Source organism: Triturus cristatus, chromosome 2_1, assembly GCF_964204655.1.
Source record: "Triturus cristatus chromosome 2_1, aTriCri1.1, whole genome shotgun sequence".
Classification (NCBI taxonomy): domain Eukaryota; kingdom Metazoa; phylum Chordata; class Amphibia; order Caudata; family Salamandridae; genus Triturus; species Triturus cristatus.
Genome location: NC_140581.1, coordinates 462,018,755 through 462,031,839, shown reverse-complemented (window position 1 = coordinate 462,031,839; position 13,085 = coordinate 462,018,755). Strand labels below are relative to the sequence as shown.

The following is a 13,085-nucleotide window of genomic DNA, read 5'->3' as shown; positions in this document are numbered from 1 at the left end:
ATCCTCAATTTTGTCCACTGCTTCCAATTTCATGATCTCTTCCTTTTCCAATTTCAAAAGCTCCTCATTGAATATTGAGCATTCACGTAGAGTTGGCATTAAGCAGATGACACTTTTGTTTTCTGCAATGTTCTTGTATATCTTCTCTGCAACTATTTCTTCCTTTGGAAATAAATTATGTAGCAGCCGAGTCTGTAATGCTTTTTTGCCAGCTTCTGTGAGTAGTCCAATCCTGATATCTTTCAGAATACTTCCATATTCTTCATCGTTTGCTTGCCTCATATTAGTTGTAAGTTCCTTGTACTCAAAGAAGGACCAAATATTTGTATTACCGATGCTTCCCAATGACTTCTTCGTGTCTTCATGTGTCACAGTATTAAACACTGGTTGTCCTTTAACCGGAGTAAGTTGCAAAAGATCCCCAAAAACGATGACGTGTTTTCCACCAAATAACACGTCATAGTCTGTCTTCAAAATTTGCTGCATTCTTAAATGCACAAAGGCAAGCATTAAGTTTGATACCATGCTCACCTCATCAATAATGAGAACTTGCATCTTCTTCAATACTCTTGAAACTTCCAAGCATGCTTCTCCAGTTAGCTTGTTGAATTGTATTTTGTTCTCATGCTCCACTGGTAACATTAGCAAACGATGTAAGGTGATTCCTTTTATGTTATATGCTGCTAACCCAGTTGGAGCAGTAACCACACAAGACAAAGTAGAATCTGTTTTTTGCTTTAGGTAGCTTCTGATGACTTTAATTAGGAAACTTTTTCCAGTGCCAGCTTGTCCGCTTACATACATCCTGATTGGATGAAATGATGTGCATGAGCACTCTTTTTTTCATGTAGAAATCCGTGATCAATTTTGTTTTTGATCTCTTCATAAATTTGTTGCTGCTCTTGATTCAGTTGTCTTTCCAAATTTTTTAAGTCTATAAATGCTTCTTGAGCTTGATTCATAGCCGTTTCCACTTCATTCATGGCTATTGATGCTTCATTTTCAACGATTGGTTGTCCTAGGGGATCTTGACTGTATGTTCCTGAACTTTGGCTGTCCTGAGAACTGTCTCTAGCAATTTCTGCTGCAATTGTAGTTTCCTGTTCAATTTCTTCATTTAACATTTGCAGATAAGTTGAGAATGTACTGCATTGTATGCTGTCTTTGCAAGCATTAAAAGAATCTTCATAGCTCTGGAATTCTCCCAGTAGTTCATCCTCTGAACGCCATGGTTTAAACAACTGTAAAAGAGCCAAGTAGTAAAATTCTTTCTTGTCGGTAGTGTCGCAACTCAGCTTCCGGTGATTTATCAAACTTCCTTTGGTTTGCTTCACCAAACATCCTTCTTCACCAACGACTTTATATTTTCCATTATTGATGTCTTCTGCAGCTTTCCGTGAATAAATGTAGTTCTGCAGCACTTCATAGAGACACATGTTCTCCAGATGATGACTTCTCTTGGGATAATATGTGTCCAACATGTTTGTTTTCAATATATCTGTACTTTCAGGTTCGAACTGTGCCAAATATTCAATTTCTCCAACAGATTTCAGTACCCGATTTCTCATTGCTGCAAGGCCTAAACTTGCCCAAATTATTCTTCTTGACTTCGAGTAGAGACTTGCAGAAGATAATCTATCTGAACATTCGTAGGATCCAATTTCTCGATGCGATAACATCTTCAAACTGAAACTGTACAGCTTCTTACTGACAGTCTTCTCGTGAGAAATCTCTTCCCACATTTCCTTCAATTCTGTTTTTTCTGATTTCGTAATGTAAGACGTTACATATCGAGCAACAGCAATGGAATTGTCAGCAACATACTGTATATCCATGTTAGCGTTCCACATGGATAAAATGACTGGGTTGTAGTCATTTATATTTTTTGATTCTTCTTTTCTTTTAAGGTTGTAGGTATTCTTAGGTGATTTTCTTGTGATAGTATGTCTCACAGCTGACATAAAACTGTTGACTCTTCCATTTGTAAGAACAGGTCTAGGAAATCCAAATCGACATTTAGTGTAGTATTTTTCTTTGCTCTTGTATTTCCGTCGACAGTATTTTCCACACCGATGACTTTGGAAACGTAGAACTTGCTCCTTTAACTTGTACTCTTCTGTGCTTTTAGGTATAGCACATGTTGCATATTCTTCAATGTAAGATAACACTGCTTCATCAGTATCTGTTCCAAACTTTGGGGCATCCTTGATCCACAGCAGCATATGAATATGAGGAGCACCTCTTGCCTGGTACTCTTTTCTCCAAAAGAAATCCACTACTTCTCCAAGGGGTGGATTTTTTTTATTGCAGATGAAGGACATCATAGCCTCAAATCTATGATTGAAATATCTGCAAACATTAACCGGATCCAATGAGCACAGTTCTCCTGCTGTCTTGTATTCGATGTTTTCAATGTTTGAATTGGCCTCTCGTAGAAAATCCAGTAAATCATCCCAAGCGTACTCGGCGCAGCTTAGGGTAAGGAACCATGTTGGTGTTCCTAAATTGCGTAACATGCATTTTAGTTCACCATGGCGTCGGTACCAATATTCATTTGTCCCACGCTGACAAGCCATCAGATTGATCAGTTGTGTTTCCAAATGATCATCTCGGTGCTGCACTTTCTCCATAAAATCCTTAGCAGACACATTTTGTAAATGTACTCCACTTTTTAAAATGTGATTTACTGCATAAGACAGTGCAGACAAGTCGCTTTCAAATAAAAGATGGAACAAATAAGGGATACTTTGTCGAAATCTGGGATCTTCAGCATATAGTCTTGTAGTCCGATACTCAGAAGCTGGAATCTGTTCCGGACGTTCATCGTATCGTCCTCCTTTTCCTTTAGGAAACAGCTGGGGAAAACATCGAGCTTCCAAGCTCTCCTCCCATACACTCACGGGATTTCCTTTTGCTTTCTTCATCTGAAAGAGATCAATATTGTCTCCCATAACTTCTTTCGAATGGAGAGGATGTATGCTAAAATGTTCATAAATTTCTTCTTCCTTTGACTTGTCCACTTTTTCAATTTGTCCACTTGGTGTTTCTGTATCTCCTTGTAAATCTTCTTCTTCTTCTTCTTCTACTATATAAATTGATTCATACCATTTGTTATTTTTTTTCAAATACAAATTTGCTCTTTGTACTTTCCGCACATCTACCAGCTCCTGCCAAATCTTCTTATTCTTTGTAGGTACACCATTAACCAGAATAATTAATGGTTCAGTTTCCAAAGTATCCGCATCAATAGTTTCCATATTTTTTTTCAAATCCAAGGGCAAATACACCACTCTACCTTTTAAACCTCTCACTAAATCTGAAGGAGGTAATTTACCAGTTTTGGGCTCCATACGTACTATGGTCTGGAACGGATGAACACATTGAATGAGTATAGACTCATATGTATTTAATTCAGAAAGTTCAGCAGGAATAGCATCCAATTCTAAATTATTATGTACAGCTCTGGTCGGCATTCTATTTTCCTCTAACTTGTTGTAGCAGTATTTACAAATACGCTGATCTTCACCCAATTCAAAACAATTTTCAAGAAATATATATGTTGCAAAATCCATCCACTTATAATTATCTTCATTTTCACTCTTTCTGTAGAGATCAACATTCCTAGTTTGTTTTCTATAATGAGTTCTGCGGCAACAAATACAAGTAACATTTGGTCTTTCATTAGAGACTATTGCAAATTTTGTTATGTGATCATTAAATGTCTTACTTACACAAGGTTCTACATTCTCTTCCACTTCTGCCTCATTTACTGTGTCCTTCTCTGCACTGTTTTGTTCAGGACCAAAGTAACAAAACTGAATTTCATCAACAACCTTCTCTACATCTGATACCGTTCCTCGGAACAGAGCCCTATTCAATTCATTTAACTTTATTGCTGGACTTTTGGCAAAATACAACCGTCTCACAAACTTTCTCATTTCAGTATGATGAACAGCCAGCATCCTAAAATGATGGAAAACACTATTGCACACTTTTCTAGATAGACAAGCAAGAGAATGACCCTGCAAACCAGTATTCTCTCTCACTCTGCATGGATCCAGACTTTGAAGCACCTTAATCTTTTGTTTTACACTTTTTTTACTATATTCTCTTAGAAACTCTCGAAATCTGTCAATAGATTCCTGACGCACAGTGCAAATACTACTACAATTCCAAGTGTACACTGGGGCTTTAGGACGTCTCCCCATTGCCTCATCTGCCATCACTTGTACCTCATCTCTTGGAACCATTATCTCCTTCTCCATTATGCAACCATTTTTTACTTCGTATGAACGACCTCTGGTGTCAACTGCATGCAGCAAACTATTACTTTGAAAATAGCTCTCTTCATTAAAAAAAGGTTCACTACTTGAGCTATGCATCCACTTTCCTAAAAACACTTTACAAAAATTTGTTCTGTTCACTACTCTTTTGCTTTTGCTTTGTGATTTCAGTACATTAACCATTTTATCTAATGTACGCATCCTATTCAAAATTAATATGAATAGTTTCCTTTTTAATTCTAATGCCTTTGCTGCAATGGCTTCAATTTCTTTTTTTCTCTTATAATATTTAGCCTTTTGCTTATATTTCTTTATATCCTTTATCAAATTGGACATAACTCTTCTCTGAAACATTTTTCTACGTATCTCTTTAAATGCTGTTTTTCTGTTTATGTTAAACTTTTCAATTGCAGAAGGTATATTTGCATTAACTAAATCCTCAATTTTTTGCTGTTCTGTAGGTTTTGTTACATTTTTCCGAGAACAGACATTTTGTACATTTTTGTTTGTTTTCAATATTTTGTTTAGGAATTGTCTTTTTTGCTTACCAGAAGATTTTTTCTTTTTCCCAACATCAGCATCTTCTACTAACTTTGGTCCTCCAGTTGTCCTCAAATATAGTTTTTTTTTTAGCGTTTTTTGAACTCGAGATTTTGTAGGCATCTTAAATTTTGTTCACTGTTCTTCAGCAATACCTGCAAAAAAACTAAAAAAAAAATTCTTTATTGTATTTAAATATATTACTACATTTCTTTTCACAATAGTCACAAAACGAAATTTCTTTGCCAATTTGAATGCACACAAACTCCTCTTTTTTTTTGGGCAAGTGAAAATCTGTATAACAAACTGTCACATTATGAAACCAAGCTGTTTTTTTTTCAGACCACCACCGTGTGTATTCTCTGTGACTGCCTACACTCCAGCAGGGGCAACCAGCCTTAGTGATGCTGAATGTATTTGCATTACAGACTTAAACCTGAAAACCCCACTCGCTTCTAATTACTGTGCATGACTATACATGGCAAGCACATGGGTGTGTGCTAAACCTCTGCTTCTTCCCCCAAAAATTCGCTCCTCTTTTCCATCTACTGCAACTGTGAAATCACCAGAGCAAGACGCAATACATTTCTGCCTATAATTCTTCTATGCACACAGAGTCATGTTTTCACATTAGTGCCAAAACGAAATTTCTTTGCCAATTTGAAAGCACACTTACTGCTCTTTTTTTTTTCGGGCCAAGTGAAAATCTCTTTTTACACTTTGAAATCACTTTTACAGACTGACACATTCTGAAACCTTTTTTTTTAAATTTATTTAAATGCACATGTCCAAGCTGTTTTTTTTTCAGACCACCACCGTGTGTATTCTCTGTGACTGCCTACACTCCAGCAGGGGCAACCAGCCTTAGTGATGCTGAATGTATTTGCATTACAGACTTAAACCTGAAAACCCCACTCGCTTCTAATTACTGTGCATGACTATACATGGCAAGCACATGGGTGTGTGCTAAACCTCTGCTTCTTCCCCCAAAAATTCGCTCCTCTTTTCCATCTACTGCAACTGTGAAATCACCAGAGCAAGACGCAATACATTTCTGCCTATAATTCTTCTATGCACACAGAGTCATGTTTTCACATTAGTGCCAAAACGAAATTTCTTTGCCAATTTGAAAGCACACTTACTGCTCTTTTTTTTTCGGGGGCAAGTGTATATCTCTTTTTTCAATTTGAAATCACTTTTACAGACTGACACATTCTGAAACCTTTTTTTTTAAATTTATTTAAATGCACATGTCCAAGCAGTTTTTTTTTCAGACCACCACCGTGTGCATTCTCTGTGACTGCCTACACTCCAGCAGGGGCAACCAGCCTTAGTGATGCTGAATGTATTTGCATTACAGACTTAAACCTGAAAACCCCACTCGCTTCTAATTACTGTGCATGACTATACATGGCAAGCACATGGGTGTGTGCTAAACCTCTGCTTCTTCCCCCAAAAATTCGCTCCTCTTTTCCATCTACTGCAACTGTGAAATCACCAGAGCAAGACGCAATACATTTCTGCCTATAATTCTTCTATGCACACAGAGTCATGTTTTCACATTAGTGCCAAAACGAAATTTCTTTGCCAATTTGAAAGCACACTTACTGCTCTTTTTTTTTCGGGCCAAGTGAAAATCTCTTTTTACACTTTGAAATCACTTTTACAGACTGACACATTCTGAAACCTTTTTTTTTAAATTTATTTAAATGCACATGTCCAAGCTGTTTTTTTTTCAGACCACCACCGTGTGTATTCTCTGTGACTGCCTACACTCCAGCAGGGGCAACCAGCCTTAGTGATGCTGAATGTATTTGCATTACAGACTTAAACCTGAAAACCCCACTCGCTTCTAATTACTGTGCATGACTATACATGGCAAGCACATGGGTGTGTGCTAAACCTCTGCTTCTTCCCCCAAAAATTCGCTCCTCTTTTCCATCTACTGCAACTGTGAAATCACCAGAGCAAGACGCAATACATTTCTGCCTATAATTCTTCTATGCACACAGAGTCATGTTTTCACATTAGTGCCAAAACGAAATTTCTTTGCCAATTTGAAAGCACACTTACTGCTCTTTTTTTTTCGGGCCAAGTGAAAATCTCTTTTTACACTTTGAAATCACTTTTACAGACTGACACATTCTGAAACCTTTTTTTTAAATTTATTTAAATGCACATGTCCAAGCTGTTTTTTTTTCAGACCACCACCGTGTGTATTCTCTGTGACTGCCTACACTCCAGCAGGGGCAACCAGCCTTAGTGATGCTGAATGTATTTGCATTACAGACTTAAACCTGAAAACCCCACTCGCTTCTAATTACTGTGCATGACTATACATGGCAAGCACATGGGTGTGTGCTAAACCTCTGCTTCTTCCCCCAAAAATTCGCTCCTCTTTTCCATCTACTGCAACTGTGAAATCACCAGAGCAAGACGCAATACATTTCTGCCTATAATTCTTCTATGCACACACAGTCATGTTTTCACATTAGTGCCAAAACGAAATTTCTTTGCCAATTTGAAAGCACACTTACTGCTCTTTTTTTTTCGGGCCAAGTGAAAATCTCTTTTTACACTTTGAAATCACTTTTACAGACTGACACATTCTGAAACCTTTTTTTTTAAATTTATTTAAATGCACATGTCCAAGCTGTTTTTTTTTCAGACCACCACCGTGTGTATTCTCTGTGACTGCCTACACTCCAGCAGGGGCAACCAGCCTTAGTGATGCTGAATGTTTTTGCATTACAGACTTAAACCTGAAAACCCCACTCGCTTCTAATTACTGTGCATGACTATACATGGCAAGCACATGGGTGTGTGCTAAACCTCTGCTTCTTCCCCCAAAAATTCGCTCCTCTTTTCCATCTACTGCAACTGTGAAATCACCAGAGCAAGACGCAATACATTTCTGCCTATAATTCTTCTATGCACACAGAGTCATGTTTTCACATTAGTGCCAAAACGAAATTTCTTTGCCAATTTGAAAGCACACTTACTGCTCTTTTTTTTTCGGGCCAAGTGAAAATCTCTTTTTACACTTTGAAATCACTTTTACAGACTGACACATTCTGAAACCTTTTTTTTAAATTTATTTAAATGCACATGTCCAAGCTGTTTTTTTTTCAGACCACCACCGTGTGTATTCTCTGTGACTGCCTACACTCCAGCAGGGGCAACCAGCCTTAGTGATGCTGAATGTATTTGCATTACAGACTTAAACCTGAAAACCCCACTCGCTTCTAATTACTGTGCATGACTATACATGGCAAGCACATGGGTGTGTGCTAAACCTCTGCTTCTTCCCCCAAAAATTCGCTCCTCTTTTCCATCTACTGCAACTGTGAAATCACCAGAGCAAGACGCAATACATTTCTGCCTATAATTCTTCTATGCACACAGAGTCATGTTTTCACATTAGTGCCAAAACGAAATTTCTTTGCCAATTTGAAAGCACACTTACTGCTCTTTTTTTTTCGGGGGCAAGTGTATATCTCTTTTTTCAATTTGAAATCACTTTTACAGACTGACACATTCTGAAACCTTTTTTTTAAAATTTATTTAAATGCACATGTCCAAGCAGTTTTTTTTTCAGACCACCACCGTGTGCATTCTCTGTGACTGCCTACACTCCAGCAGGGGCAACCAGCCTTAGTGATGCTGAATGTATTTGCATTACAGACTTAAACCTGAAAACCCCACTCGCTTCTAATTACTGTGCATGACTATACATGGCAAGCACATGGGTGTGTGCTAAACCTCTGCTTCTTCCCCCAAAAATTCGCTCCTCTTTTCCATCTACTGCAACTGTGAAATCACCAGAGCAAGACGCAATACATTTCTGCCTATAATTCTTCTATGCACACAGAGTCATGTTTTCACATTAGTGCCAAAACGAAATTTCTTTGCCAATTTGAAAGCACACTTACTGCTCTTTTTTTTTCGGGCCAAGTGAAAATCTCTTTTTACACTTTGAAATCACTTTTACAGACTGACACATTCTGAAACCTTTTTTTTAAATTTATTTAAATGCACATATCCAAGCTGTTTTTTTTTCAGACCACCACCGTGTGTATTCTCTGTGACTGCCTACACTCCAGCAGGGGCAACCAGCCTTAGTGATGCTGAATGTATTTGCATTACAGACTTAAACCTGAAAACCCCACTCGCTTCTAATTACTGTGCATGACTATACATGGCAAGCACATGGGTGTGTGCTAAACCTCTGCTTCTTCCCCCAAAAATTCGCTCCTCTTTTCCATCTACTGCAACTGTGAAATCACCAGAGCAAGACGCAATACATTTCTGCCTATAATTCTTCTATGCACACAGAGTCATGTTTTCACATTAGTCCCAAAACGAAATTTCTTTGCCAATTTGAAAGCACACTTACTGCTCTTTTTTTTTCGGGGGCAAGTGAAAATCTCTTTTTACACTTTGAAATCACTTTTACAGACTGACACATTCTGAAACCTTTTTTTTAAATTTATTTAAATGCACATGTCCAAGCTGTTTTTTTTTCAGACCACCACCGTGTGTATTCTCTGTGACTGCCTACACTCCAGCAGGGGCAACCAGCCTTAGTGATGCTGAATGTATTTGCATTACAGACTTAAACCTGAAAACCCCACTCGCTTCTAATTACTGTGCATGACTATACATGGCAAGCACATGGGTGTGTGCTAAACCTCTGCTTCTTCCCCCAAATATTCGCTCCTCTTTTCCATCTACTGCAACTGTGAAATCACCAGAGCAAGACGCAATACATTTCTGCCTATAATTCTTCTATGCACACAGAGTCATGTTTTCACATTAGTGCCAAAACGAAATTTCTTTGCCAATTTGAAAGCACACTTACTGCTCTTTTTTTTTCGGGCCAAGTGAAAATCTCTTTTACAGACTGACACATTATGAATCCACCATGTGTAACTACAACAAAAACAATTCCCATTTCTATTATTCATTTCTTAAGTTACCACATACATCCCCTCTCAAACTGTAAACTCACCTTTAAAATTAGTTAGTTGTGAAAGAAATGTGTCACTCAAACAGCAGATTATCAGAGCCAGGATCTCTGTTCTGTACACCTCTCTCCTCTCAGCAGAACCAGATAATGGCAAACTTTCCCTCTATTTTTCCACACATATACATGTAAGTTTCAAATCTCAGTGCTTCCCCCTTTTTTTCAAATGTAATGACACATTTCTATTGGTTGAAAACCAACCCTTTTCCAAAAGTACCCTGCCCCCAACTTGACTTCTGCCTAGTACCCTTCCCCCAACTTGACTTCTGCCTGCTACCATAGCAACAGCTCATGGAACACTGCTGTGTGCAGTTAGGTCAGAAGTTCGACACACAATGTTTCAATTCCACAGAGCAAGAGTGCTTGACTTTTCAAACCTAACTGCAAATCCATAGTACTGTTCTTTGGTTACACATTTTTTTGTACCAATACAAAACATGCTTCTATTAATTTTCACATACAGCCTAGTTTTTTTTCTAGAATGGTATGAAACAGCCAATCAGTTCTTTTTGTTTTGTAAAAAATATGTATGCCTCCATTTCCAAACTGTCTTTCTTTTCATATTGCCATTCTACTGAAAGACACCTCCTGAGTGCATCCAGTTCTCCTTTGAAGATGTTCACAGTGTGGATTGTAGGGCACAGCTATGTCTTCTGGAGTGAAAAGTTTGCAGAGAAAACAGATATGGTGAGAGACCTTGCTTTGCCAAATGTAGACATTAAATGGATTGGTCAGAGAGGGTTAAAGTGGCACCAATTGATGCCATTGGTGAAATCCTTCATGCAAATCCAACACCCTGACCTCATAATAGTGCACTGTGGTGGCAATGACCTAGGCACTTTGACTGGGGTAGGTCTGGAAATGCTTATGAAGGACACCTTTGCACAACTGTTTTCACTTTTCCCTAAAACTGCCTTTGTGTTTTCCAACATATGCCAAAGGCAAAAATGGAACTGGTCCAATCATTTCTGTCCACAGATTGACAAAGCAAGAAAGCACGTCAACAAATCTGTTTCTGCTTTCCTCCGTGACTATGGTATGGGTGCCATTTACCACAACAACTTGCGTTACGACATGCAAGACATTTATAGAGGAGATGGTGTGCACTTCAATGATGAAGGGAACAGAGTCTTCCTCTTGAACCTTAGACTCTGCATCGGTACTTACTTGTAGGTACCACTAAAAAAATGACTCCATAAACACAACAGCTCTTTTTAGAGCTCCCTAATTTCTAAACTCTTAAATCTGATTTTCATTTATTTATTTTTATTTTTTTTACCGTACGCTTACCGTGAGCTTACCGTACGCGTACCCCGTGATTTTTTTTAAAATCAATAAATGTTTTCTTTGTACTTTTCTGTCCTTCTTTGACCCCCTTACAATTGTTAGGGGGTCTGTAACTCTCCTCATTGCCCCCTTTCCTTGTTTTCACTCTTTTTTTTCAGAGTGAAATACACAAAATGGCGGCCGCCGCTTCCTGGTTTCGGCCGATTCGAATGTTTACTAAGATCTAAGAGCCAATCAGAATCGCGCTCGCGCACGCCACCGTACGCTTACCGTAAGCGTACGGTAAGCGTACCGTAAGCTGGCTCAGATATATATATTGATTTAAAGGCTATTTTCTCAAAATCAACTGAACTGATTTACACCAAACCTACAAAAGGCACTTCCTTGACCTACGGACTACCTCTCTGCCAAATTTCTAGTAATTCTGTTCAGCCGTTCGGGCTGTAGCTCGTTCTAAAGGTCCTATGGAAAAATGCATGGGAAAAACGCGTTTTGGGACCCCCCTTTTATCTCAGCCCCCGCTTGACGAATCCCCCCGAGACTTTCAGGGTAGGAGCGGAGCGTAGCGCCCCACCTATTTTGAGAAATTCGCGAGGATTCGTCGACCGGCGCCAAAGTTATTCAAAATAGAATGTTGAGGTTTTCCTATGGAAACGTGGTCCTAACTATAACTACCTACTGGCGACCGCCAGTAGGTAATATAGATATATATATATATATATTCACTTAAAAAACCATAGGTTTCACACATGTTATAGTTAGCTGGACATTTCACTCGTAAAAAACCTATGAAATTCCCCCGTTATAGTTACTGTAGGCAACTATAACTCACGCGACCGCAATCCTCTGCTGATGACGTCAGATATTATATCACTGTATTTAGACACTTATTTACCCATGTCTTCTTCCATTAATCTTTAGCTATACATATATTACAAATATTTATTTTTCATAAAGACACATATGTCATCAGTGATGTAATATCTGACGTCATCAGCAGAGGATTGCGGTCGCGTGAGTTATAGTTGCCTACAGTAACTATAACGGGGGAATTTCATAGGTTTTTTACGAGTGAAATGTCCAGCTAACTATAACATGTGTGAAACCCATGGTTTTTTCAATGAATATATATATATATATATATATATATATATATATATATATATATATATGTATATATATATTACCTACTGGCGGTCGCCAGTAGGTAGTTATAGTTAGGACCCCTTTTCCATAGGAAAACCTCAACATTCTATTTTGAATAACTTTGGCGCCGGTCGATGAATCCTCGCGAATTTCTCAAAATAGGTGGGGCGCTACGCTCCGCTCCTACCCTGAAAGTCTCGGGGGGATCCGTCAAGCGGGGGCTGAGATAAAAGGGGGGTCCCAAAACGCGTTTTCCCCATGCATTTTTCCATAGGACCTTTAGAACGAGCTACAGCCCGAACGGCTGAACAGAATTACTCGAAATTTGGCAGAGAGGTAGTCCCTAGGTCAAGGAAGTGCCTTTTGTAGGTTTGGTGTAAATCTGTTCAGTAGATTCTGAGAAAATAGCCTTTAAATCAATATATATATCTGAGCCCGCTTACGGTACGCTTACCGTACGCTTACCGTAAGCGTACGGTGGCGTGCGCGAGCGCGATTCTGATTGGCTCTTAGATCTTAGTAAACATTCGAATCGGCCGAAACCAGGAAGCGGCGGCTGCCATTTTGTGTATTTCACTCAGAAAAAAAAGAGTGAAAACAAGAAAAGGGGGCAATGAGGAGAGTTACAGACCCCCTTACATTTGTGAGGGGGTCAAAGAAGGACTGTAAAGTACAAAGAAAACATTTATTGATTTTAAAAAAAATCACGGGGTACGCGTACGGTAAGCTTACGGTAAGCATACGGTAGAAAAAAAAAACAAAAATGAAAATCAGATTTAAGTGTTTAGATATTAGGGGGCTCT

At 38.6% G+C, this 13,085-nt stretch overlaps 1 protein-coding gene across 1 annotated transcript in view; it reads right to left on the bottom strand.

Moving 5' to 3' along the window:
• LOC146865477 (uncharacterized) overlaps window positions 1-9,944 on the bottom strand; it is a 47,380-nt gene extending 37,436 nt beyond the window's left edge. The window contains exons 1-2 of the mRNA XM_085640153.1: window positions 9,835-9,944; window positions 1,335-4,989 (exon numbers count right to left, since the gene is read on the bottom strand). Of these exons, the coding sequence (XP_085496279.1) occupies window positions 1,335-4,946 (3,612 nt within the window). The 5' untranslated portion in view covers window positions 4,947-4,989; window positions 9,835-9,944. The remainder of the gene's footprint in view (window positions 1-1,334; window positions 4,990-9,834) is intronic.
• Window positions 9,945-13,085: the final 3,141 nt, after the last annotated feature.